The 23,405-nt window shown below is 42.4% G+C and overlaps 1 protein-coding gene across 1 annotated transcript in view; it reads left to right on the top strand.

The window, feature by feature from the left end:
- LOC115481057 (cytochrome c1, heme protein, mitochondrial) overlaps window positions 1-23,405 on the top strand; it is a 56,631-nt gene that overhangs the window by 14,810 nt on the left and 18,416 nt on the right. The window contains exons 2-4 of the mRNA XM_030220058.1: window positions 7,383-7,573; window positions 16,337-16,463; window positions 17,837-17,994. Of these exons, the coding sequence (XP_030075918.1) occupies window positions 7,383-7,573; window positions 16,337-16,463; window positions 17,837-17,994 (476 nt within the window). The remainder of the gene's footprint in view (window positions 1-7,382; window positions 7,574-16,336; window positions 16,464-17,836; window positions 17,995-23,405) is intronic.

The following is a 23,405-nucleotide window of genomic DNA, read 5'->3' as shown; positions in this document are numbered from 1 at the left end:
CGAGATATTGGGACCTATGGTGGGAGGGGGGGAGGGTAGTGGCACTGCGAAGGGGGGCCCTGGGGGGGGGGTGAGTTATTGCAAGACCCTAGTGAAATTGGTGAGGGTGTGGGGGCTGACGGTGGGGGAGGTGAAGGCAGGACAACAGGGGGTCTGGATGGACAGAGTACGGGCGCAGGTGTTCTCAGGTCCTCTGGCGCTGAGGGATGCGCCGTCCCCACGGGTGCAGCAGGGGTTACGGTTGATTGCTTCGAACCGCATCCCGACAAAGTATAAAGACCTGGCGTGGCTGTCCTTTCACGGTAGACTGTACGTCCGAGGAAATTTGAAATATCGCAATGTGCGGGATAGAGGGTGCCCATGGGAGGAATGTGCTGGAACTGAAGAGACGATGGAGCATTTCCTGGTGAGGTGCCCATTTACAGTCCAGGTCTCTGACCGGGTTTCCTCGTTGCTGCAGATCCCCAGTTTCTGCAACTACAGCTATGCGGACTGGGTGTACGGCCCAGAGGGTGGAGGGGGACGCGGGGATCCGGTAACACGCTTTCTGATTTCGGTGATATTGCGGTACTGCCTCTGGATGGCACGCTGCAGGGTGTCCCTGTACCAGGAGGTCCGGCCGGCGGAGGTAGTCAGCTGGGATGTGGTAAGGGCGGTGCAGGAAGTGGCGAAGTGGGAAAGGGTGGAAAAAGGGGTGGGGGTGGCTTCGAGGTGGTGGAGACACGTGAGGCTTAAGCCGCCATGAGGGAACATGCTACCCAGGGGATTGTGTGCCAGTTGTCTGAAGGGGTTTGGGGGGGGGGGGGGGGTTGATCCATAGTATTACTGAGGAGGGGGAGGGGTGTACATAGATAGGCAGACCATGTCTAGCTAGGAGCTTGGGGTTTATTTTTGTTACATTTGTACCCCGCGCTTTCCCACTCATGGCAGGCTCTATGATTTGCAGGTCCGGTTTTTTTCTTTGGTTTTTCTAATAAACAGTTTCCACTGTACTATTGAGGAGGGGGAGGGGGTGTACATAGATAGGAGGACCTTGTATAGCTAGGGGCTTGTTTTTGATTTGTATGTTATTTGTTTTTAGTTTTTTCCAATAAAAAGAGTTTTCCAGTCTGCCCAACAAGATAAACTCATATGTGCTACTGTTTGTTTATACCTTACCTTGATTAGTATCTGCCATTGTCAGGGCACAGACTGTATAAGTCTGCCCAGCACTAGCCCGCCTCCCCTACCAGCTCTGCCACCCAATCTCGGCTAAGCTTCTGAGGATCCCTTCCTTCTGAAAAGGATTCCTTTATGTTTATCCCACGCATGTTTGAATTCCGTTACCGTTTTCATCTCCACCACCTCCCGTGGGAGGGCATTCCAATCGTCCACCACTTTCTCTGTGAAAAAATACTTTCTGACATTTTTCCTGAGTCTGCCCCCCTTCAATCTCATTTCATGTCCTCTAGTTCTACCGCCTTCCCATCTCCGGAAAAGGTTCATTTGCGGATTTATACCTTTCAAATATTTGAACGTCTGTATCATATCACCCCTGTTTCTCCTTTCCTCCAGGGTATACATGTTCAGGTCAGCAAGTCTCTCCACATACGCCTTGTAACGCAAATCCCATACCATTTTCGTAGCTTTTCTTTGCACCGCTTCTATTCTTTTTACATCCTTAGCAAGATACGGCCTCCAAAACTGAACACAATACTCCAGGTGGGGCCTCACCAACGACTTATACAGGGGCATTAAAACTTCTTTTCTTCTGCTGGTCACACCTCTTTCTATACAGCCTAGCAACCTTCTAGCTACAGCCACCGCCTTGTCACACTGTTTCGTCGCCTTCAGATCCTCAGATACTATCACCCCAAGATCCCTCTCCCTGTCCGTACATATCAGACTCCCACCACCTAACACATATGTCTCCCGTGGATTTCTACTCCCTAAGTGCATCACTTTGCATTTCTTCGCATTGAATTTTAATTGCCAAACCTTTGACCATTCTTCTAGCTTCTGCAGATCCTTTCTCATGTTTTCCAGTCCCTCTGGGGTATCCACTCTGTTAAATCTTGGTATCATCCGCAAAAAGGCAAACATTACCTTCTAACCCTTCGGCAGTGTCACTCACAAATATATTGAACAGAATTGGTCCCAGCACCGATCCCTGAGGCACTCCACTACTCACCTTTCCCTCATCCGAGCGAATTCCATTAACCACCACCCTCTGGCGTCTGTCTGTCAACCAGTTCCTAATCCAGTTCACCACTTTGGGTCCTATCTTCAGCCCGTCTAGTTTATTCAAGAGCGTCCTGTGAGGAACCGTGTCAAAAGCTTTGCTGAAGTCTAAGTAGATTATGTCCATAGCACGTCCTTGATTCAGTTGTCCGGTCACCTAGTCAAAGAATTCAATGAGATTTGTTTGGCACGATTTCCCTTTGGTAAAACCATATTGTCTCAGATCTTGCAACTTATTGGTTTCCAGGAAATTCACTATCCTTTCCTTCAGCATCGCTTCCATTACTTTTCCAGTAACCGAAGTGATGCTTACCGGCCTGTAATTTCCAGCTTCTTCCCTATCACCACTTTTGTGAAGAGGGACCACATCTGCCATTCTCCATTCCCACGGAACCTCTCCCGTCTCTAAGGATTTATTAAACAAATCTTTAATAGGACCCGCCAGAACCTCTCTGAGCTCCTTCAATATCCTGGGGTGGACCCCGTCCGGTCCCATGGCTTTGTCCACCTTTAGATTTTGAAGTTGTTCATACACACTCTCTTCCGTGAACGGTGCTATATCCACTCCATTTTCATATGTACTTTTGTCAGTCAGTCGTGGTTCTTCTCCAGGATTTTCTTCTGTGAAAACAGAACAAAAGGGTATCTGTTTAGCAAATTTGCTTTTTCTTCATCATTATCTACATAGCGGTTCACAGCATCTTTTAGTCTCACAATTCCCTTTTTAGTCTTCCTCCTTTCACTAATATACCTGAAGAAATTTTTGTCACCCCTCCTTACATTTCTAGCCATTTGTTCTTCCGCTCGCGCTTTTGCCAGACGTATCTCTCTCTTTGCGTCTTTTACTTTTATCCGGTATTCCTCTCTGTGTTCCTCTTCTTTTCTGTACTTCAGGAACGCCAACTCTTTGGCCTTTATTTTCTCAGCCACTTGTTTGGAGAACCATATCGGTTTCCTTTTTCTCTTGCTTTTATTTACTCTCCTTACATAAAGGTTTGTGGCCCTATTTATAGCTTCTTTCAGCTTTGACCACTGTCCTTCCACTTCTCGTTCATCCTCCCATCCCATCAGCTCCTTCCTTTGGTATTCCCACATTTTACTAAAGTCAGCATGCTTGAAATCCAGGACTTTGATTTTTGAGTGGCTGCCCTCCACTTTAGCAGTCATATCAAACCAAACCGTTTGATGGGCACTGCTGCCCAGGTGGACACCCACTCGGACATTTTTTTTGTTACATTTGTACCCCGCGCTTTCCCACTCATGGCAGGCTCAATGCGGCTTACATGGGGCAATGGAGGGTTAAGTGACTTGCCCAGAGTCACAAGGAGCTGCCTATCCCCATTTGTGAGTACCAGATCCAGTGTCGCTCCCTCCCTCGTGGGTTCTGTGACCATTTGTCTGAGCAGAGCACTTGGTGGTAATTGCTTGATATTTTTCAATTTATTCAGAAAGTCTGTGGTGTCTTGTATGAAGCTGCTTGTTTTGTGCACGAGAGGTTTCAGAATCCCTTCTATGAGTCCAGATATTTCCTCTGTGAGTGTGCCAATACCCAATATGATTGGTCTGCCAGGGTTTCCAGGTTTGTGGATTTTGGGTAGCATGTAGAATGTGCTCACAGCAGGCTGGTTTGGTATGAGTTTCTTCAGATGTGGCTGTACTTGTTTAGGAAATGTTCTGATCAGGTCTTTCAGCTGCTTTGTATAATCCTGTGTGGGATCTTCAGTTTCCTGTAGTAAGTATTGTCTGAGAGCTGTCTGTGCCCTTATTCAATGTATTTTTTTTGTGTCCATAATCACCACTGAGCCTCCTTTATCTGCGGGTTTGATGATAATGTGTTGGTTAGTTTGTAGAGTTCTTATGGCCGCTCTTTCTAGTGGAGTAAGATTGTACAGAATTTTCTTTTGTTTGCTGGAAAGTTGTGATTTTACCCTATGTCTGAAGCTTTCTATGTAGTTGTCCAGCTTGTTTTGTCTGTCCTGTGGGGTGAAATAAGCATTCTTTTGTTTAAAACTGTATTCCGGTCTGTTGGGAGTTCCTTTGTTGTGAAAATGTGCCTTCAGGTGCAGTTTTCTAAAGAATTCTTCCAGGTCTGAGTATAATTGAATTGCATCCAGCTTGCTAGATGGGCAAAATGAAAGTCCTTTGAAGAGTATAGAGACTTCATGCTGTGATAATTGATGGTTCGAGAGGTTTACTATCCCCATCTGATCTGTATCTCCAAAAGTGTGATCAGTGGTTTGTCTGCAGGGTCTCTGCAGATTTCTTGGTTTGTTTGGGCTCTGATTTTCACATACCTCAGATATGTATCCAAGTTGTCTGGGAATGTTGGTTCTTCAGTGCTGTTTCTGCTCCACGATAAGCTGTTTTTCTCTCTGTGATTCTGCAGGACAGAAGACAGCTTTATTTATTTTTTTGCGGATAGCGATGTATTGTTTTCTCCTTGGATGTTCTTCACGTCCTCCTTAAGTTAGCTCATATGGTGTGGATGTAGTTCCTCCATGTTCCTCATGATTTCATCCCTTTGGGTTTTTATAATTTTCTTCTTCTTGTAGAGTTCATGTATTTATTTACTTGTTTATTTGTTGCATTTGTACCCCATATTTTCCCACTTATTTGCAGGCTGAATGTGGCTTGCATAATACCATCAAAGGCGTTTGCCCAGTCGGTTGATAACAAATACAGGTTGTATAGAGATCGAATGAGGTATATGTGGAGGATCGGAAGGGGTGAAGATGGCGTGATGTCCAGTACGATCATTAGTCATGTTATGTTCCTGGGTGAAGAGGTTTACGTGGGGTTGTTGGGATAGACCTTTTCGAAGAGGTTGGTTTTTATTGATTTCCTGAAGTACAGGTGGTCATGGATTGTTTTCACCGCTTTTGGGAGGCCATTCCATAGTTGTGCGCTTATGTAGGAGACGCCGAATGCGTGAGTTGTTTTGTATTTCGGTCCTTTGCAATTTGGGTAGTGTAGCTTTAGATATGATCTTGAGTTCATTTCTTAGTTTCTTACTAGTGCGTTTGCAGAGTTTCTCTGCATAGTCAGAATTGTAAGTAGTAGCCAAAGGATTTTTGATCTTCAGTCCTTTAAGTGGTAGTTTGGCTCAAAATTCGGCGTTTTAGGGTCTGTATAATCAATAGATTGTAATCCCAATTTTCTTTCTGTTGAGCTAAAGAAAGTTTATGGTATTTGGGGATAGTTTATATTGCCTATCAGAGCAGACTTGGTAAAGCTGAATTGAATTATGGGCCTTTATAGAAAGCTCTGGTCAAAGGTTTGGATATGAATATTTGGCTGTATGGAGAAAGAGCTCATCAGTTGGAGGAGGGCTGGGGGTTCAGAATATTAAAATGTATTTATATCACCACAGCTGAGGGCTGTTCTTCAATGGATGGCCCCTTTGCCAAGCAGTGGGTGGTAACTAAACAAACCCTTTCTATTATTCCTTTACATTATCAACTATGGCTGCCTAACTTTCTAATGATAAGTAACCCATTTAAGTTCTATTCCCTGAAGCTTTGGAGGACCTTCCAAAATGTTTTCTTAGAAGAAAAGTTTTACTCTCGCTTTACATCTGTAGGGTATGATGATGAGTTTCCCCTTGGGATGGCGAGGGTGGGGGTATTTAAACAATGGGAGAATAAGGAAACCTAGGTCATCTTATGGAGAGGGTCGGTATATAAGAATTTTCCTAGTTCAGAGAACATCTGTTGGTTGGGAAATGGAGCTTAAAAATGAAATTTTCTTATAAGCAAATTTGTACTTAATTTGAAGACTTTAAAACCTGTCCATCTCTAGTGTTTCTAGGCAACATGAAATAAAATGCAAGATATAATTATTTATAAACATCAGTCAATACATTTGAACATAAAACTAAATCAAGATCTAAATTGACTTCACTTAAGGAAGTGCTGTCTAAGATTTATAGCTTTTAATGCCTCCCCTAGGTGGAGGAATAACCTAATGGTTAGTGCAGTGAGCTGAGAACTGGATTCATTTCCTACTGTGTCTCCTTGTGCTTTCTGTTGCCCCAGATTGAGAGCCTACTAAGGACAGAGAAAGTACCTGTATATAATACGTGAACCCCTTTGGTTGTACCCCAGAAATGTGATATATCAAGAATTTAACAAACAGTTTGTCACTGAGTGGGAATGTGACCTTGAGGAGGTGTTTTGGGTGAAAGAATTGAGCTAGAATCTTTAACATGTTCCCTCTGCTAGGAAGCTTTGATGGAGATGGTGTGGGTAGGAGGGCATTTTCATATGTGATGGGAGTGCCAAAGTTTGTATCGGTATTGGGCAAAGGTGGGCCTATGGATATCAGACAGTCATAACGAAGGTGGCTATACTTTTTGAGTTTATTGTATTTATTTTATTTTGCTTCGCACTGATATGCAGAAATTGAGGGTAAGAAACTATTTATGCATTGCATAATGATGGCCATATTAGAGAGAGCTGTGGCATGGAAGCAGAAATCACATCCTCCCTTTGGAAGGTTGCTGCAGAGAGTTTGGGATAATCTGGTTATGTTAAGGACTAATGTATGTCTTAAGTTTGCTGCAGTATGGGTTCTATGTTAATTGGGTAGAAACCACTAAATTGAGCTGAACCCTGTGTCACACATTGGGGCAACCACTTGGTCTGGGAAATGGGGGGGGGACCTCCTGGTGTATGTTCATTATAAGGTTTAAATGTTACTGGGTGGAACTATGAGCATTACTTGATATTTGTGAATAATGCTATTCTACAAAAAAAAAAAAAAAAAACAGCTAGGATTGTGCTACAGTAGCATTGAAAGGGTCACCTTCTAACAGCATGTGCCAAAACTGTTATTGCATGTTATCTGCTGCAGGACAGATAAGTTTGCCTTGGGGATGGAATACAGAAATGCAAACTCTTTATCAAAAGATTTTTGTAATCTGCATTTTCTAGCAGGGATGTTCGCTAAACTGTTTTCTTAAATGGGAAGAGAGCTTTGATATTCAGTTTCATAACTAGAAGTGGGATTGGAGCTTAGAGCCTGGATCTGTGCCACAGCCCTCTGGTGATTTTTTTCTGTGCAATTGAAATGAAATTCCTTAAGCAGGATATAAGAGACCTTGAGCTGAGTTGTGCACACTTTCTCTGGCTTCTGAATGACTGCAGTCCTGTGTTGTCTTATAGGCTGGTATGTCCTTCTCCAGCCTGTCACGTGGCAGGAAGATGGCATTGTCCACACTGGGAGTGCTGGTAGCTGGAGGTGCTGGCTTGGCCTTTGCCCTCCAGAGGTCCGTTAAAGCCAGTGAGTTAGAGCTACATCCACCCAACTACCCATGGAGTCATGGCGGACCGCTGTCTTCCTTGGACCACAGTAGGTATGCATAAGCTGGTGATGGAGAGAGAGGTACCAATGTATACAGAAACTCCCAGGGGCATAGAGTATCTTCTTTACCATATGTGCACACACTGCCGACAGGGCTTTTTGGAAGTGTACGTTTTCAGGCTCTGTTTTAGGAAATTATCCATCAGACTAGCAGAGCCACCTCTTGTCTGTGTGTCGTCCCCTTCCAGGAAGGATGTAAACAAGGCTAAAAAGGGGAGGGGGAATTTATCTTGTTTTCCATTTGATTAGTAGGAAGTTCGGGGCTCGCTCTTTGAGGTTCAGATAGCACCAGTGATTCTGGAGTTGTACCCGAGTCCAGAAGCTTCTTTGTTCAACGTGGACTTTCCTATCCATTCCTCATCTCTCCTGAAATGCCTGGGGAAAGGAGTAAAAGATATCGCTTCTGGTGGGATGCGGTGAGATGAGGGTCGCTCAGGTTTGAGTTAGTAATATTGCTGGCATATTTTGTAACAGACTGTAAAGTAGTGATAGAAAGAGGACCCATCAAGCGCCCTCATTCAGGTGCTTTGGAAGGGGTAAGGATCCTTATTGCTTTAAAACATTTATAGATAGCTTATGAATATGGGGCTCAATTTCAAAGCACTTAAACTTACAAAGTTCCATAGGTTACTGTGGAACTTTGTAAGTCTAAGTGCTTTGAAAATATGCCTCTATAAGTTCTAAGCAGGTCACAACATTAGCAATAATATAACACAACAAGCTTATAAAACAAAACGCACATAACACAATAATAAAACATATACAAGCTAGTAAACTAAAATAACACAGATACAAATAAACTATTAAAAATGAAAATCCAGTGGAGGATTTGAAAATTAAAAATCAATGAAGATTAAGTAAAAAAAAAAAAAATCCAGTGAGCAGGCGGTCTAATCAAAGAGGTTTGATTGAGAACAGGCTATATGGATTGAAGCCAGTAGGTGGAGTCACTGGTTCACCCAAAACAATAGCAAATGCTACTGAAAACAATAGTAAAAGATTATTTTACTATCTGTAAAAAGGCAAAAGCTGATCCAGTTGGATAGGCAGTGCCTTAAAAGGTGGAGGACAAAAGGTTTATTTATTTGACAGCTTTTTAATTTATTTGAAAGCTTCCCATATGTAGATATAAATATCATGAAATCAAAACTGAATATCACTAAAACGGCTTCAAAAATTATTGTAACTGGTAGAAACAGCACTAATAAAGGCTGTATTTTGCGCTCCTTTTTCTACACTGTTCTAAATACAGTAATACGTGGCCAAATTTCAGTGAAGGTATCCTGTTTACTGGTGGGTTCATCTTAATTGTTGTTGTAATCTGCCTTAGTAGGCCTAGTGTTATAAAGATTGGAAGTAAAATTACTCTCCTTTCACTGGAGCACGTGAAATCACATGGTCACCTCATCTCTTTTGTAAATAAATTATTCTCTTTTGAGCATGTTTCATGAACAAGTAGTTTTTGTAAGTCAAAATAAATATTTTATTTCATGCAGATCTCTCATTTACTTAAACATAACTAAACTGGCTATAAGCCCCTCATGCAGTCCTTTGGTTTTCTTATATTTTGTCCTTGTGATGACTTATACTGTACCAAAACTAGAAATACAATGAGACAAAATAATAGAATTCAGTAACATCCAAAATTTATTTTTTGTTTTAATCATCTTTATTCGAAGCACAACATCTTGGTTGATAAGCTTCATACAGAACAAGAAAAAAACAGTGAACCATCCGGCATGGCACAATAAAAGCTTTTACTGAACTCATGCTGACTCATTTCAGCTCCAACTCTTTTACTGTGGCTTTCCCTTAGCCATCATTATTCCCAGCATGCATCTGTATACATTATTCAATATCTCTCTTATAAATAGTAGTAATAAATAAGTGCATTTTTATAATATACCTCTGCATTCCACAAAACAAAAGGAGCAAGTTCCCACAAACCATCTTTCTCTTTTGATCTAGGCACAGAAAAAAAAAGATTTTAAATGCTCCCAAGTTTCAAGCTAATTCAAGTTTGATGTGAAATATAAATGTCATAAGTAAATAAATAAATAGAAACTCTAAATGTTGATTTTCATAACATGTCTGTTTTAGTGGTGCTTTACCAGGAGAAAAAAAAATCTCTGCATGAATCTAACACATATTAGGTTGTCCCTATAACCAGCCCCTCCAAATGATACACTGATTACAATTTTTAACCAATTACCTAGGAAAAGTTATTCCGTTATTATATTTCCTCTGTGTACATCCGTATGCTGCACAAGCCGGCATATTTGAAATATAAGTGAGATTAAATAAAAATGCTACGAACAATAAAGAACGACAGTGTGGATGCAGCAACTCATAGATTTGTTTGCTTTGTTTTGAGTGGATGCAGAACAATGGCTGCGCGGGGAAGGGGAAACAGAGACAAACCCAAATGGCTTCAACTTTTAATGTCATGCTGTCTCCTGTTCTCAGTCTAACCTCTTTGGGTCTAATATCTGACAACCTAACACTGTTACTGCTTCCTGATAAGTTACATAATGGGCTTAGCGCATCTTTATGTGGGACTTCCCAATCAGCTAAGCCCACTTTTAGTGTTGCTGTTAAAAAGGGCTATTTTTCTATTTGTTGAATATATCGCTGTGTGCTAATGTTGGTATTAGCACTCAGCCATTAAAAGAATTAACATGGGATCACTTACTACCTTCTATTTAGGAGGTGCTAAGGGCTCCTGAATTTAAATCAGCGTTATTCAGTTAGTGCACTCCAATGTTGGCCCATTCTCCAGTACTATCCCGTGTTAGGTAATTTTTCTGCTTTAGGCACATGTAAGAAACTTTGTCAGCTTAAGAGTTTATGGGACCCTTTTATTAAGAGAGCCTTAAGGCTCTTCTACTATTTCTAGATGTCACTCTCAATACACTATTCTTTTTGTGAATTGTACCACAACATGGGACAAGCAGCACAGAGCACTCTCGGGCTGATGCTCAGAACCTCCGTGGTAAGCCAACAACACAGAAATCATACCACCGGAACAGCGTAGAAACCTTAGCTTGCCAATGCTCAGAGGAAATTATATGCGTGCTGTAAAAGTGAAAGCAAAGGGGTGAGATGTGCTTGGTGCCTCCGCATAAGAGTTTCATGGTAAGCTCAGCTCCTGTGCGCAGGCGCCTGGCAAACTCGAATGTGAAGCACACATTGGCGTCTGTTTTCTATGCCTTTAAATATAATTATTTCAGGTTTTTTTATTTTTTTTTTTTTACTTGGCTTATATTTATATTCAGTAAACAGGCACCAATGTGTGCTTTTAATTTTGGGTTTGCTCTGACTGCCACACATTCGTTTCTCACTACCAGTGCTTAGGGGCTTGCACAGGCTTCCTTCTGCTTCCAAATGATACAAAAAAAGGCAGATTTTAAAGCCAGAATCATGAGAAATCCTCTCTTCAAACACCCTAATGCCTGTCTGAACTGGCTTTATCTTTTCAGCAGTAAGGCAGCTTTTGTTTTGTGCATTCTGAGCATTGGGAGGGAATAGGAAATTACCTCATTAAGATTTGTTTGACTGCATTAGCATGCCATCTGTGCTAATCTTTGGTGCATGTGTTGTCTCCCGCACTAGAGCCTCTGAGCATTCTGTGCAGTTCCTGCATTTGATTCTGAGCATCAGCCTGTCTGTGAGTAATAGAGGGAAGTACGCACTGCTTGATCATGATCATATACTCCCAGATTCTATAAATGGCACCTAAATTTGGGTGCAATCCTGAGATCCACATGCAGATAAATTAATGGTTCCTTTACTAATCAATTATTGATGTTAATTGGCACTCATTTGGATTTGCGGGCGTATCTGGCTGTGTCTGAGGTTCTATAAAGATCCACAGCCCAATCCTCTCATGCTCAACCCTAAAGGGGGCGTGGGCAGATTAGGAGTGTTCTAAAGAATTAACACACAGTGTGTTAGAATCTAATGGATGTATACCAGGTTTAGCTGGCATAAGTCCTTGCACCCAAAGTTGGACGTGAGAATTCCCGCTAGGTGCTAGCCTATAAAGGATGCTAATCCTGGCTCAGCCTTTATAGAATAGCACTCAGCGCTGATTTCTCCCAGCACCTATTTTTTAATGTCGTTTATTGAATCTGACCCATAGTGTGCGACCTAGACAATATAATGTTAGTGGAAGGTCAAGTGACGTTAAATAGAAAAATGTATTGCCTTAAAACATATTCACCATTCACACAAGGAAACCGCTGAAGTAAAAGCAGTGCACGTGTGTAGGCACATTTTAGAGTGTACACGTGAAAGTGACCACATGTAGATTTTACTCCTGAGGGAATTCTGCGCACTGTGCGTTCCCCACCACCTCAACCTGCCTCCCTATCCGCCACACAGGAGAAGGAGGTGCGTGGCTGCACATCAGGTTGCCACATCCTCCTCCTTTAAACCACATGGCTGTAAGGAGGCTTGCGCATTTCAAAGGAACAATCGGGCCCAGGACAGGGGCAGCTTGATTTGCTGCCATGTACTTCCTCCTTTTGATCAGCCACCATCCTCCTCCTTGGCATGGAGGAGAAGGAATATGGTTTATTTTATGGGGAGAGGGCTAGAGAAGGGCAAATGCAGTTTGTGCCACAAGGGGAGGGGTGTGTATATGCCGTGGGTGGGGAGGGGGTAGAGAAAGGTAGATTTGTGTGCCATGGGGGCTGATGGAGTTGGTAAAAGGGACTTTGTGGCGAGAAAGCTGCTAGAGGATAGAGAACAGATAAATTGAGAGGGTTGGGGAGACAGGAGGAGAAAAATAGGTGGTTTTCACCTTGAGAAGAGGCAGGAAAAAGTTGGGGACTGAACTCCCCAGGGGAGGGGAAGGGATACAGGCTAAGAAAAAGCTGGAAAAAATGGAACCTGAGGAGAGAAATGGCTGTGGGGAAGGATTGTATGCTTTCACATTTTTATTTATTTATTTATTTATTATTATTATTTTTTTAAATGCTGAATTCCCCCCAGGAGTAAGATTTAGGACATTATTTTAGAAATGCAGGTGTACACATGTAGGCCCTATTTCTAAAATTGACATATCCCCACCCTTGGCACTGTACATGTGGGTTAAGTGCTGGCTATAGGTGGGAGGAGGATCGATTTTTACAACTAACATAGAAAACATAATACAAGGAAAGCACAGGGTCTTACATTGTACTGCCGTAATACTCAATACATACAAGGCATCTATCTGTAAGCCTACATGTGTAATACTCAGTGACTAGAGCTGGTAAAACCGCTGTCCCTGATCAGAACCCTCCCACCAAGCACCCTAGAACACAGTCCCCCTCCCAGCTGTCCCTCTCACTCACTCACTACCAGGGCCTACCCGGAGGGGATCCTGGTGGTCTAATGGTCAGTAGTTGTCCCCCTTTGCTCCTTCTTTGTCCAGGCCCAGCAAACAAAATTGGTCTTGTGACCCCTAGTGGTAGTTTCATGGTATTACCACTGTTGGGGTCAGCCTCCTAAACAAGAGCTTTTTTGCCATATATGGACCACTTTGATTTATCCCACATCTCTTTGAATTCTGCTGCTGTTTTTCTCCCCACCATATCCCATGGAAGATAATTCCAGGCATCTACCACCCTTTCTGTGGAAAAGTATTTCCCGATGTTAATTTTAAGTTACCCTCCTTGAAACTTCATTTCATTTTATGGCTTCTAGCTCTTTAGCCTCTCATTTTTTTTTGGAGGGGGGGAGGGAATGGTTTGTTCATTTAAATATCTGTGTCATATCTCTTATCCTTGCTGTCCTCTAGTGTATTCAGGTTTTGAAGTCTCTTCTCGTATGTCGTTTGGTACAGACTCCATAACATTTTGATTGCTTTCCTCTGACTGCTTCAAGTCCTTGTTCTTGGCAAGATACGGCCTTCAAAACTGAACACAGTACTCTTAAGTGCGGTCTCACCAATGGCTTGTATAGGGGAATTATCGCCTTCTTTCTGCTGGCTATGGCCTTCTATACACAATTGAGCACCCTTCTGGCCTTGACCATCACATTATATTTTTTCGCCACCTTGGGGCACTATCATGTTGAGGTCTCTTTCCTGGTCTGTGCACATTACTCTCCTATCATACACAGTTCCTTTGGATTTCTGCACCCTAAAAACATCACCCTACATTTCTTTGTTAAGGCTTAGCTGCAAAGTATTAGCTCAGACTTCTAATTTTTGTAGTTCATTTCTTATGCTTTCAGCTCTTCCCAGGATGTCTACTCTGTTGCTAATCTTCATGTCATCATAACACTTTGGCAATATCACTCACAAAGGTATTGAACAGAATCAGCTCCAGGATCCCTGAGTCACTCTACTACTCCTCTATCTTTCTTTTGAGTGAATTCCATTTACCACCACCCTCTGTCACCTGTTAGTCAACCAATTTGATTCAGTTTACCACCTTGAATTCCATCCTCGATTTACTCAGTTTATTCATGAGCTTCCTATAAGGAAGAGTATCAAAGGCTTTGCTGAATTTTAAGTAGACCACATCCAATACATGCCCTCAATCTAGTTTTGTGGTCACCCAGTGGAAGAAATCCATCATTTGTTTGGCATTTTCTACCTTTGGTAAAGCTGTGTTGCCTTGGATCTCACAACCCCCTGGATTGTAGAAAGTTCATTACCTTTCCCACCACTGAGGTAAGGCTTAATAGTCTATAGTTTCCCACCTCTTCTGTTACTTCCTTTTTTGAAGACCACATTAGCCTGCCTTCAGTCTTGCAGAAGCTCCACCATCTCCAGGGATCTATTAAACACATTCTTTGGAGGACTGGCAGGAACCTCTGAGAGCTCTCTCCGTATTCTGGGATGTATTTTATTGGGTCCCATGGCTTTAAGAACAACTTGCAAAATTGAAAGTGCGCAAACATGTTTCTTTCATGAATGGTATGGTATCCATGCCATTCTCATATATACCTTTGTCAATCTGCACACTACCTTCAAGATTTTTCTTCTGTGACCACCGAACAGAAGCATTTGTTGAGCTTCTCTGTCATCAGTCTTCACCACCTTTAATACCACCTCTGGTAGCTCTTTTCTCCAATATAGCTGAAAAAAATGTAGTCCCCTCACATTACAATTTTAGCCATTTTTGACTGTCTTATTCATGAGTACTAAAGTCAGCATCAGCCATTGTGGATTCCATCACGATTTGTCTGAACAAAGTCCCTGGTAGGGCATCCACGATCTTTCTACTTTCCGGATTTGCAGATGGGGAAACTCCAGTCCACATCTGGTAAGTGAACATCAGCCAATGATTTCTCCTCTCCTTTCATTCCTACTTTTGTAACACCATTGATCTGGTCTCTGTCCAGTTCTTCTGTTTTGAATTGGAGACTGTAGTCCAAGAGATTCATAGGACTTCTTCGTTTCCCCATGCACCCTGCATTTCAACTGGTTTAATATTGTCTTTTACGTAGAGAGCTAATTTTCCTCTTTTTTTTTTTTTTTTTTTGCCATCTCTACCCCTCCTAAATAAGCTATAGCCAGATCTGGTGATATTCTATTCCTGAGACTCATTGAACCATGTCTTTGTAATGGCCAAAGTGTCCGAGTCCTTTTCCACTGTTAGGGTTTCCAGATTGAGAACGAGTCCTTTTCCACTGTTAGGGTTTCCAGATTGAGAATTTTATTGCCTAGACCAGTGGTTCCCAAACCTGGTCCTGGAGGCACCCCAGCCAGTCAGATTTTCAGGATACCCACAATGAAGATTCATGAGAGAGATTTGCATGCGCTGCCTCCACTACATGTAAATCTCTCTCATGAATCTTCATTGTGAGTATCCTGAAACTCTGACTGGCTAGGGTGCCTCCAGGACCAGGTTTGGGAACCACTGGCCTAGACTGTGAGAATTAGTGCTCATAGCCTTCCAGCACCTTTTGGATGGTTTGCTTTTGCTTTTTATATAGTTTTTATTTTGGTCTTTTCTTCCCCCTTGTTATCAATAAGTATGTTCATACCTCTTGTCATTTTCTCCACTACTTCAGTGTTTTTTCTGTGGTCACATCCTGAACTTGGTTTCTGCCACCTCCTTCTAGCTTAAATGCCTGTCCCTATGTTGATGACTTTTTTGTGCAGGATCCTTCTTGCCAGAGAAAAATGTAGTCTCATTATAGTATAGCCTTATTTTGTTCCAGAAAGTAGAGGATACCTCATACCTAGGCAAAGATTGGCTTTTCACAGATGAGTAATTGATGAATACATCAGTGAACTATTAAAAAGAATTAAGACCCCTCTGCTACATATCATCCTTTTAGGACAATGTTCACAAACCTACCCTACTGGACAGTTACTGGCACTTTAATTTAACTACATTTCAGTAACATATTAGACATAATTAAAAAGATATTTAACTCAGATTTGAGTGATCTGACATTTAACAAGTATATACCACAAAATGTCAAAGTAACATTTTAGGTGTGTGTGGCTCCTGTGAGATGTGTACCAATTCCTTTTCTTTTGGAACCCATTGATTTTGGACTGTTGGCTGAGCAGCCTGGGGCGCTGTGCAGAGAGTTCCATCCTGGTTTCAACCTTCTTTTTCAGAGCTAAAGATAGCGCTGAGGATTAGCATTTATACAGCAAAATATTATCCCATCCATTGCAGTGATGAGCCGTGACTAATAGGTTGTCTGGTACACTTGATGTGCACAGTGTTTTTCTGCAGTGTATTGTAGTTATTGAGAGAAAATGGTCTGGTTCACTTGAATTCTGCATTGTTTTCCCCTACAGTGTACGTCGTGGGTATGAGGTGTACAAACAGGTCTGTGCGGCCTGCCACACCATGGAGTACCTTGCCTTCCGTAACCTCGTTGGAGTTTCACACACAGAGGCTGAGGCCAAGGCCATAGCTGAGGAGGTAAGATTGTGTCACCCCTGAGATCATTCTGTGCCACACACAAGATGGTAGCTTATTGTCTGTTACTAAAGGATGGGATTCTGCCCAACATGCTTCCTTGATATCCCCCAGCATCCAACACAGCTCCAGGGTCTTTCAGTGTTGGTGATATTAATTCATTTGGTATTTGATTTACAGAACATTCTTGTCTGTTTTGAAAATGTCTGACAGACATCTGAAAACTATTGCAAGTGGAAACATTGTATGCATAGTATTTCTGGCTGCTAGGCACATCATAAGGGTCTGTAAGCGCCATCAAGAACACTGGCTGCTACCTTATTAACCAAAAAATAGCCACACTGAAACCAAATGACTTTCAGAAAATAGCCAGTAGATAGATAACAGTGCAAATCTATGACCATTAAAAAAAAACACCCTAAAACTTGTAATGCTCTAAATGATTTAGAAAAGAATAAACCAAACCAAGCTGGTCACAAGAAAAAAAGCTTTGTTTCCAGTTTTTATTAAGAAATGTATGATGAGTGGAAAACTGGAACTAAAGCGTGTGACCTGACACAAGACCTCCCAAACCTGCTTAGCAGAAAACATTAGAATGCTCTTGTGGGTATCTTTTGAAGAAACTTTCCAATCCTTTTCTCCCTCTAGCTTACTCTTACCCTTTGAAGAATGAGTGGTAGCACCTCCAGCCTTGGGAGCAGGATCCCACGTTTCTTGCTTGGCATTGAGTTAGCACACCAGCTCCTCATTGGAGACTCCCCTGGCTGAGCAGGCAGCAGTGAGGTGTGCCTGTGTGGACACTGTTCACCATGTTTCAGGTTAATGGAAAAAGGGTCTGGCCTCGCACCACCTTGGGGAATTTGTAAAGGCTGATGGATCTAATTAGGAAAGGCTTTATTGTAGTCCTCATTCTGGGAATGCTCGTAAATAGCCACTGTAATCAATCGCAATTAGGATAAAATTTCTATAGTATCTTGTAACGGGATCCCATCCAGATTTGCAGCTCAGTAGTAATGTGGATGACAGGCTGCACTGGAAAGCTTTGTGAGGAAAGGAGAGAAGATTAGGAGTAAGAGTTGGGATTGGGACCAAGGTATTCTGTACAGCAAGGGTTCAGTAATGGTCATGAAAAGGGGTTTGAGGTTCTAAGAATTAGCTCCTAGCGCCTGCCTTCAGAAAAGGGTGGGCTTTAGGTATGTTTTCTGCAATCTCCAAATGAACACATGTCATTTCCACGTGCTGCATTTCAGAACTTGCCAAACTCTAATGCTGTCTTCTGTTAATGGCGAGGTTTTGTAAGCTCTGCTGACTCCTGAGTACAGTTTATATGGAGATTTGCTACATATACTGTTGACTCTGTTTTACTCTTGCCATAGTTTGAGGTGCTGGATGGTCCTAATGAGGAAGGAGAGATGTTTACTCGTCCTGGCAAGCTCTCAGATCACTTCCCCAAACCTTATGCGAACTCTGAAGCAGCGCGTGCAGCCAACAACGGGGCACTGCCCCCTGACCTCAGCTACATCGTCAATGCCAGGTACTGCTTCCTATCAGTAATCCTGGACATTTGCTGCTCCTCATCTCAGCTGTATCGTCAAGATGGTACAGGATACACCAGAAACTTATCCAGTCTGCCAAATTATTGTTGTTCACATTATTGAAAGCAGATTCCAGTTGCCAGCCAGAAAGCATGGCTGTTGGTAAGATCTCTCTCCTCCTGGACATCTGTCATTACCTTGCCTTTTCTTTAGCACCTCACTTAATTCATGCTCGTCACGCTTCCATTTCCATGGCTAAATGCAATAACGGAGCACTTAGATGTAGGGTCCCCGGTAGAGCACCTATTTTGTAATGGCATCTGGATGCTCAGATTCCATTTATATAGGGAAAGGGAAATGGGACTTGATATACCGACTTTCTGAGGTTTTTGCAACTACATTCAAAGTGCTTTACATATATTCAGGTACTTATTTTGTACCAGGGGCAATTGAGGGTTAAATGACTTGCCCAGAGTCACAAGGAGCTGCAGTGGGAATCGAACTCAGTTCCCCAGGATCAAAGTCCACTGCACTAACCACTAGGCTACTCCTCCACTCCATAATAATAGTTTAAACCCACATCAGCACACTTAAATGTAGGCCTGCCCACTTACACCAGGTCTATGACAAACATAAACGAGTGCCTAAGTGCAGTCAGTGCATGTAGCTTGTCACACTTATACATAGAATATCACAATGGCCATGTCTTGCCCATGCTCTACCCAGGCATACACCCCCTTACAGGTACACGGGCCCTAAAGTGACTGGCTGGAAAGTGACAGAGGGTAGTGGTAAATGGAGTTCAATCTGAGGAAAAGGATGCTACCAGTGGTGGGCCGCAAGGTTCAGTTCTTGAGCTGGTTCTTTAACATTTTTCCAAACAATATTACTGAAAGGCTTTCTGGTAAGGTTTGCTTCTTTGCAGATGAGAACAAACTCTGCAGTAGGGTTGACACCCTTGATGTGAATAACATGAGGAAGGACCTAGTGAAGTTTGAGGAATAGTTCAGAATTTGGCAGCTTAGATTTAATGCTAAAAAATGCAGGGTCATGCATTTGGGCTGCAGAAAACCTGGGGGGGGGGGGGGGTGCAGAACCTTGTGTATGAAAGAGGAGTGGGACTTGGTTGTGATGATTTTAAGGTGGCCAAACAGGTAGAAAAGGTGACAGCAAAATCTAGAAGGATGCTTCATAGGGAGAGGAATGGCCATTAGGAAAAAGGACATGGTGATTCCCTGCTTAAGTCTCTCGTGAAATCTCATTTAGAATATTGTGTACAAGTTTGGGATCGTAACTTCAAATAGATATAAATAGGATGGAGTTAGTCCCTAGGGCAGCTAATAAAATGGTCAGTGGTCTTCGTCATAAAGCATATGGGGACAGACTTAAAGATCCCAATATGTACACTTTGGAAGAAAGGCAGGACAGAGGAGATATGATAGAGAAGTTTAAATATGTGTATGGCATAAATGTACAGGAGGCAAGTATTTCAATTGAAGGAAGCTCTGGAGTGAGAGGGTATAGGATGAAGGTGAAAGGGGATAGACTCAGAAATTATCTGAGAAAATACTTCATGGAAAGGGTGGTGAATTTGTGGAACAGTCTCCTAGTAGAGGTGGTGGAGATGAAAACTATCTGAATTTAAGGAAGCTTGGGACAAGTACATAGGATCTGTAAGAGAATGATAGGGGGCTAGATGGCATGGATGGGTACACTGGATAGGCCATATGGTCTTTATCTCCCTTCATTTTTCTCTGTTTCTATGCTGTGCCACTTACGCATTCCCTTATAGAATAGTACTTAGGATGCTTATGTGCATAAGTGGCACTTTTTGCTGTGTTTATAACTGTACCGGGCACACACACAATTGCCTTTCATGTATCCAAACTTCAGCCTCCTTTTTAGGCAGTACTCCACTATCAGCCTACTGCACTGATCTGGCCAGTCTGAGGAGTAACTGGATGGTTGTTTGTGACTATGTAAATCGGTGCTGGGAACTTCCTGTCTTTCGCTTATCTACAATCTGTCATGGCCCCTTTCTCCCACCTGATTTTCAACAACCATGTCATTCTTCCCTTCAGTCTCCAATTTTTAGCTCCAAGTGAAGTTTTTTTTTTTCCCTTAGCATCCCTACCAGACCAGTCCAGAACTATTGGGTTATGTCTGCCAACCAGTGGATTGGGACAGAGAGAAAGTAATTCTTTGTGACTTGCCTCTTAAGGGTATTGTGCAGCCATAGAATGTTCAGTGTCTTCCTCTGTCCCGTATAAGAATTGTGTACAATTCTGGAGATCTCACCTTCAAAAAGATATAAACAGGATGGAGTCGGTCCAGAGGACGGCTACTAAAATGGTCAGTGTTCTTCGTCATAAAGCTTATGGGGACAGACTTAAAGATCTCAAAGTGTATACTTTGAAAGAAAGGGAGGAGAAGGAAGATATGATAGAGACAGTTAAATACCTACGCGGCATAAATGCACAGGAGCCTAGTCTCTTTCAGTTGAAAGGAAGCTCTCTAACGAGGTAGCATATATAATTAAGGTGAAAAGTGTTAGACTCAGAAGTAACCCGAGGAACTGCTTCTTTGTGGAAAGTGTGGTGAGTTTGTGGAACGACCTTACAGTGGAAGTGGTGGAGACGAAAACTGTATCTGAATTCAGAAGAGCTTGGGGCAAGTACATAGGATCTCTAAGGGAATGATAGGTTGAATGGATTGCAGAATGGATAGGACATATGATCTTTATCTGCCTACATTTTTCTCTGTTTCCAAGCGGATAGTTGATAGGCCATGCAGCTCCGCCTTGATGCTCTCATTCAGCTCCTGTCCCAGCTGATATCTGGGTGGCAGTAGAGCAGGTGGTTTATTGCTGAACAGAATTAGCTCCCTTTCTGAATTAAGCCTAGAGATGTATCTGGAGCTGGGTGACATTTGATGGTTCTGAGTGCCCCCCCCCCCCTTGTTTTTAAGTAAAAGTTAGTGCCTTTTGTGTGAGATAAATTTGCATCTCTGCTACTTTTGTCACCTGCTCCTTTCTTCCTTGTCAGAACTAGTTATTCTTTTTGCTGTACTAGCAAAAAGAATAACTTTCCAGCACACCTAATTTTGCATTTTAGAAATGTCTCCTTTATGGGGTCAGCTGTTTGCCAGAGGCTTGATACTTTCACCAAAAGGCAGCATAAATTTCATAGTGGGTTTTTTTTTTTTGTCTTGATTGGTTTGCTTTTTATAGCAAGCTCAAGAGTATGTTTGCAATTTAGCTTTTTTTTCCTTCAGTGAAGCTAGTGTTTCAGTTTATTGGATGGTGAGGCTTTCTTTTCTCAGTTACATGAAGTATGTTGTCTAGGCAGATGGCAAGAAGCTGCACATTCTGTTGCAGTCATGTGTAGGCAGTATTAAGCAAGTTTTTTTAAGCAATGCACATTTCTACTGCATCTTTCAGACTTTCATTATGTTTAAATGACATTACCGTGTTGAAGTTAGCTCTTTTTCAGTGTGCATTTGAAGTTAGTTTTGCTTTGTCATTTGGGCCATAAGATGTTTGAATCTGTGTGCACCTGTTTTTCCATGCTGCAGATGTCAGTCATGTACAGCTGAGAACAATGTAGTAAACTTGTACCAGGCACTAAACAACACAATTGTGTTTGGAAATGAGCAGTCAGCAGTGTTTTAAAATTAGGATTTCCTCAAGCTCTTCATTGCACGTGTCTCTTCTTTTAAGGGCCTCCCCTGTGTTTCCGTACAAATCAGGATTGGCTGAGCAGGAAGTGATGTGTTTTACTTTCCACAGTTTATGTACTCCTCAAGCAAGGTTGGGGGTGTGGGGGAAATAAGAATAATTCAGTAAGTCTCCTGAATTTGTGTATGTTGTGGAACCGCACAACTCTGGAACTTTCTTGTAGTGTTCAGCTGTCAGCTTAATTCAATAATTAGCAGAAGATAATTAACTGTATAACACAATGATAGCTCAAGCAGCCAGCTGAATGGAGCACGTACGTTCCTGCTTCTGTAGTTAAACTGTAGATTTCTCTTTATAAGCTCTACCTACAACAGTCTCCTGTTTTTCTCTTGTGTACTGTTTCAGCAGCAGCTGGCTCCACGGTGCAGCTTCACCAGTGGCTAGCTGCATGGCACTACTTCAGCAACAGTCTGCTGTATATTATAGCTTTAACAGTAAACACAAGCTTAGCACAAGTGCAGCAGCATCAGCCGCCTGCATGGCACAGCTTTAGCAGCACCCTGCCCCATGTAGCATTACAGTAACAGCAACTGCATTATACAGATTCATTAGCAACAGTCAGCTGTATGACATTGCTTTGGCAAAAGCGACCTCCATTGTTCAGATGTAGTACCAGTCAATTGTTTAACACAGCTGCAACAGCAGGCAGCTCTATGGCATGATATAGTGAAATTAGAAAAGGTGCAGAGAAGGGCGACGAAAATGATAAAGGAGATGGGACGACTTCCCTATGAGGAAAGGCTAAAGCGGCTAGGGTTCTTCAGCTTGGAGAAAAGGCGGCTGAGGGGAGATATGATAGAGATCTATAAAATAATGAGTGGAGTTGAACGGGTAGATGTGAGGCATCTGTTCACGCTTTCCAAAAATACTAGGACTAAGGGGCATGCGATGAAGCTACAAAGTAGTAAATTTAAAACGAATCGTAGAAACTTTTTCTTCACTCAATGTAAACTCTGGAATTTGTTGCCAGAGAATGTGGTAAAGGCGGTTAGCTTAGCAGAGTTTTAAAAAGGTTTGGACGGCTTCCTAAAGGAAATGTGCTTAGACCATTATTAAATTGGACTTGGAGAAAATCCACTATTTCTGGGATATAAGCAGTATAAAATGCTTTGTACTTTTTTGGAATCTTGCCAGGTATTTGTGACCTGGATTGGCCACTGTTGGAAACAGGATGCTGGACCTGATGGACCTTTGGTCTGTCCCAGTATGGCAATACTTATGACTACAGTAACTCCCAGCAGTCTGATTACAGAGGCTCCTTAAATGCCTAACATTTCATTTTGACTACAAGGTAGCTACAGCACCAATTAGTTCTATGCGTATTGCACAGCTGGGTCAGTGGGACACACTGGCACCTTTAGCGGCAGCCAGTACTTTAACATAGTTACAGCAGTAGACTCCTTTACAGCGCAATTACATCGCTAATCAGTTGTAGGGCATATAGCTATAACAGTAGCCTGCTGTGGGTTTCAGCGGCAACAGTTGCACTAATACTCAGCTTATGTCTCAACTTCTGCAACAACCGCCTCTGGTACAGCTGCAAAGGCGTCAGCTCTATGGCATGGTGTCTGCAGTTCCCAGCTGTATGTCACAACTGTGGTATCCACCTGTAACACTTCTGCCAGCCATCAGTATGTCATGCCTTTCATAGCAAACTATGTAGCTTGGCAAAAC

The sequence above is a fragment of the Microcaecilia unicolor genome, chromosome 1, assembly GCF_901765095.1.
Source record: "Microcaecilia unicolor chromosome 1, aMicUni1.1, whole genome shotgun sequence".
Taxonomy (NCBI): Eukaryota; Metazoa; Chordata; class Amphibia; order Gymnophiona; family Siphonopidae; genus Microcaecilia; species Microcaecilia unicolor.
This window is presented reverse-complemented; position numbering and strand designations above follow the sequence as displayed.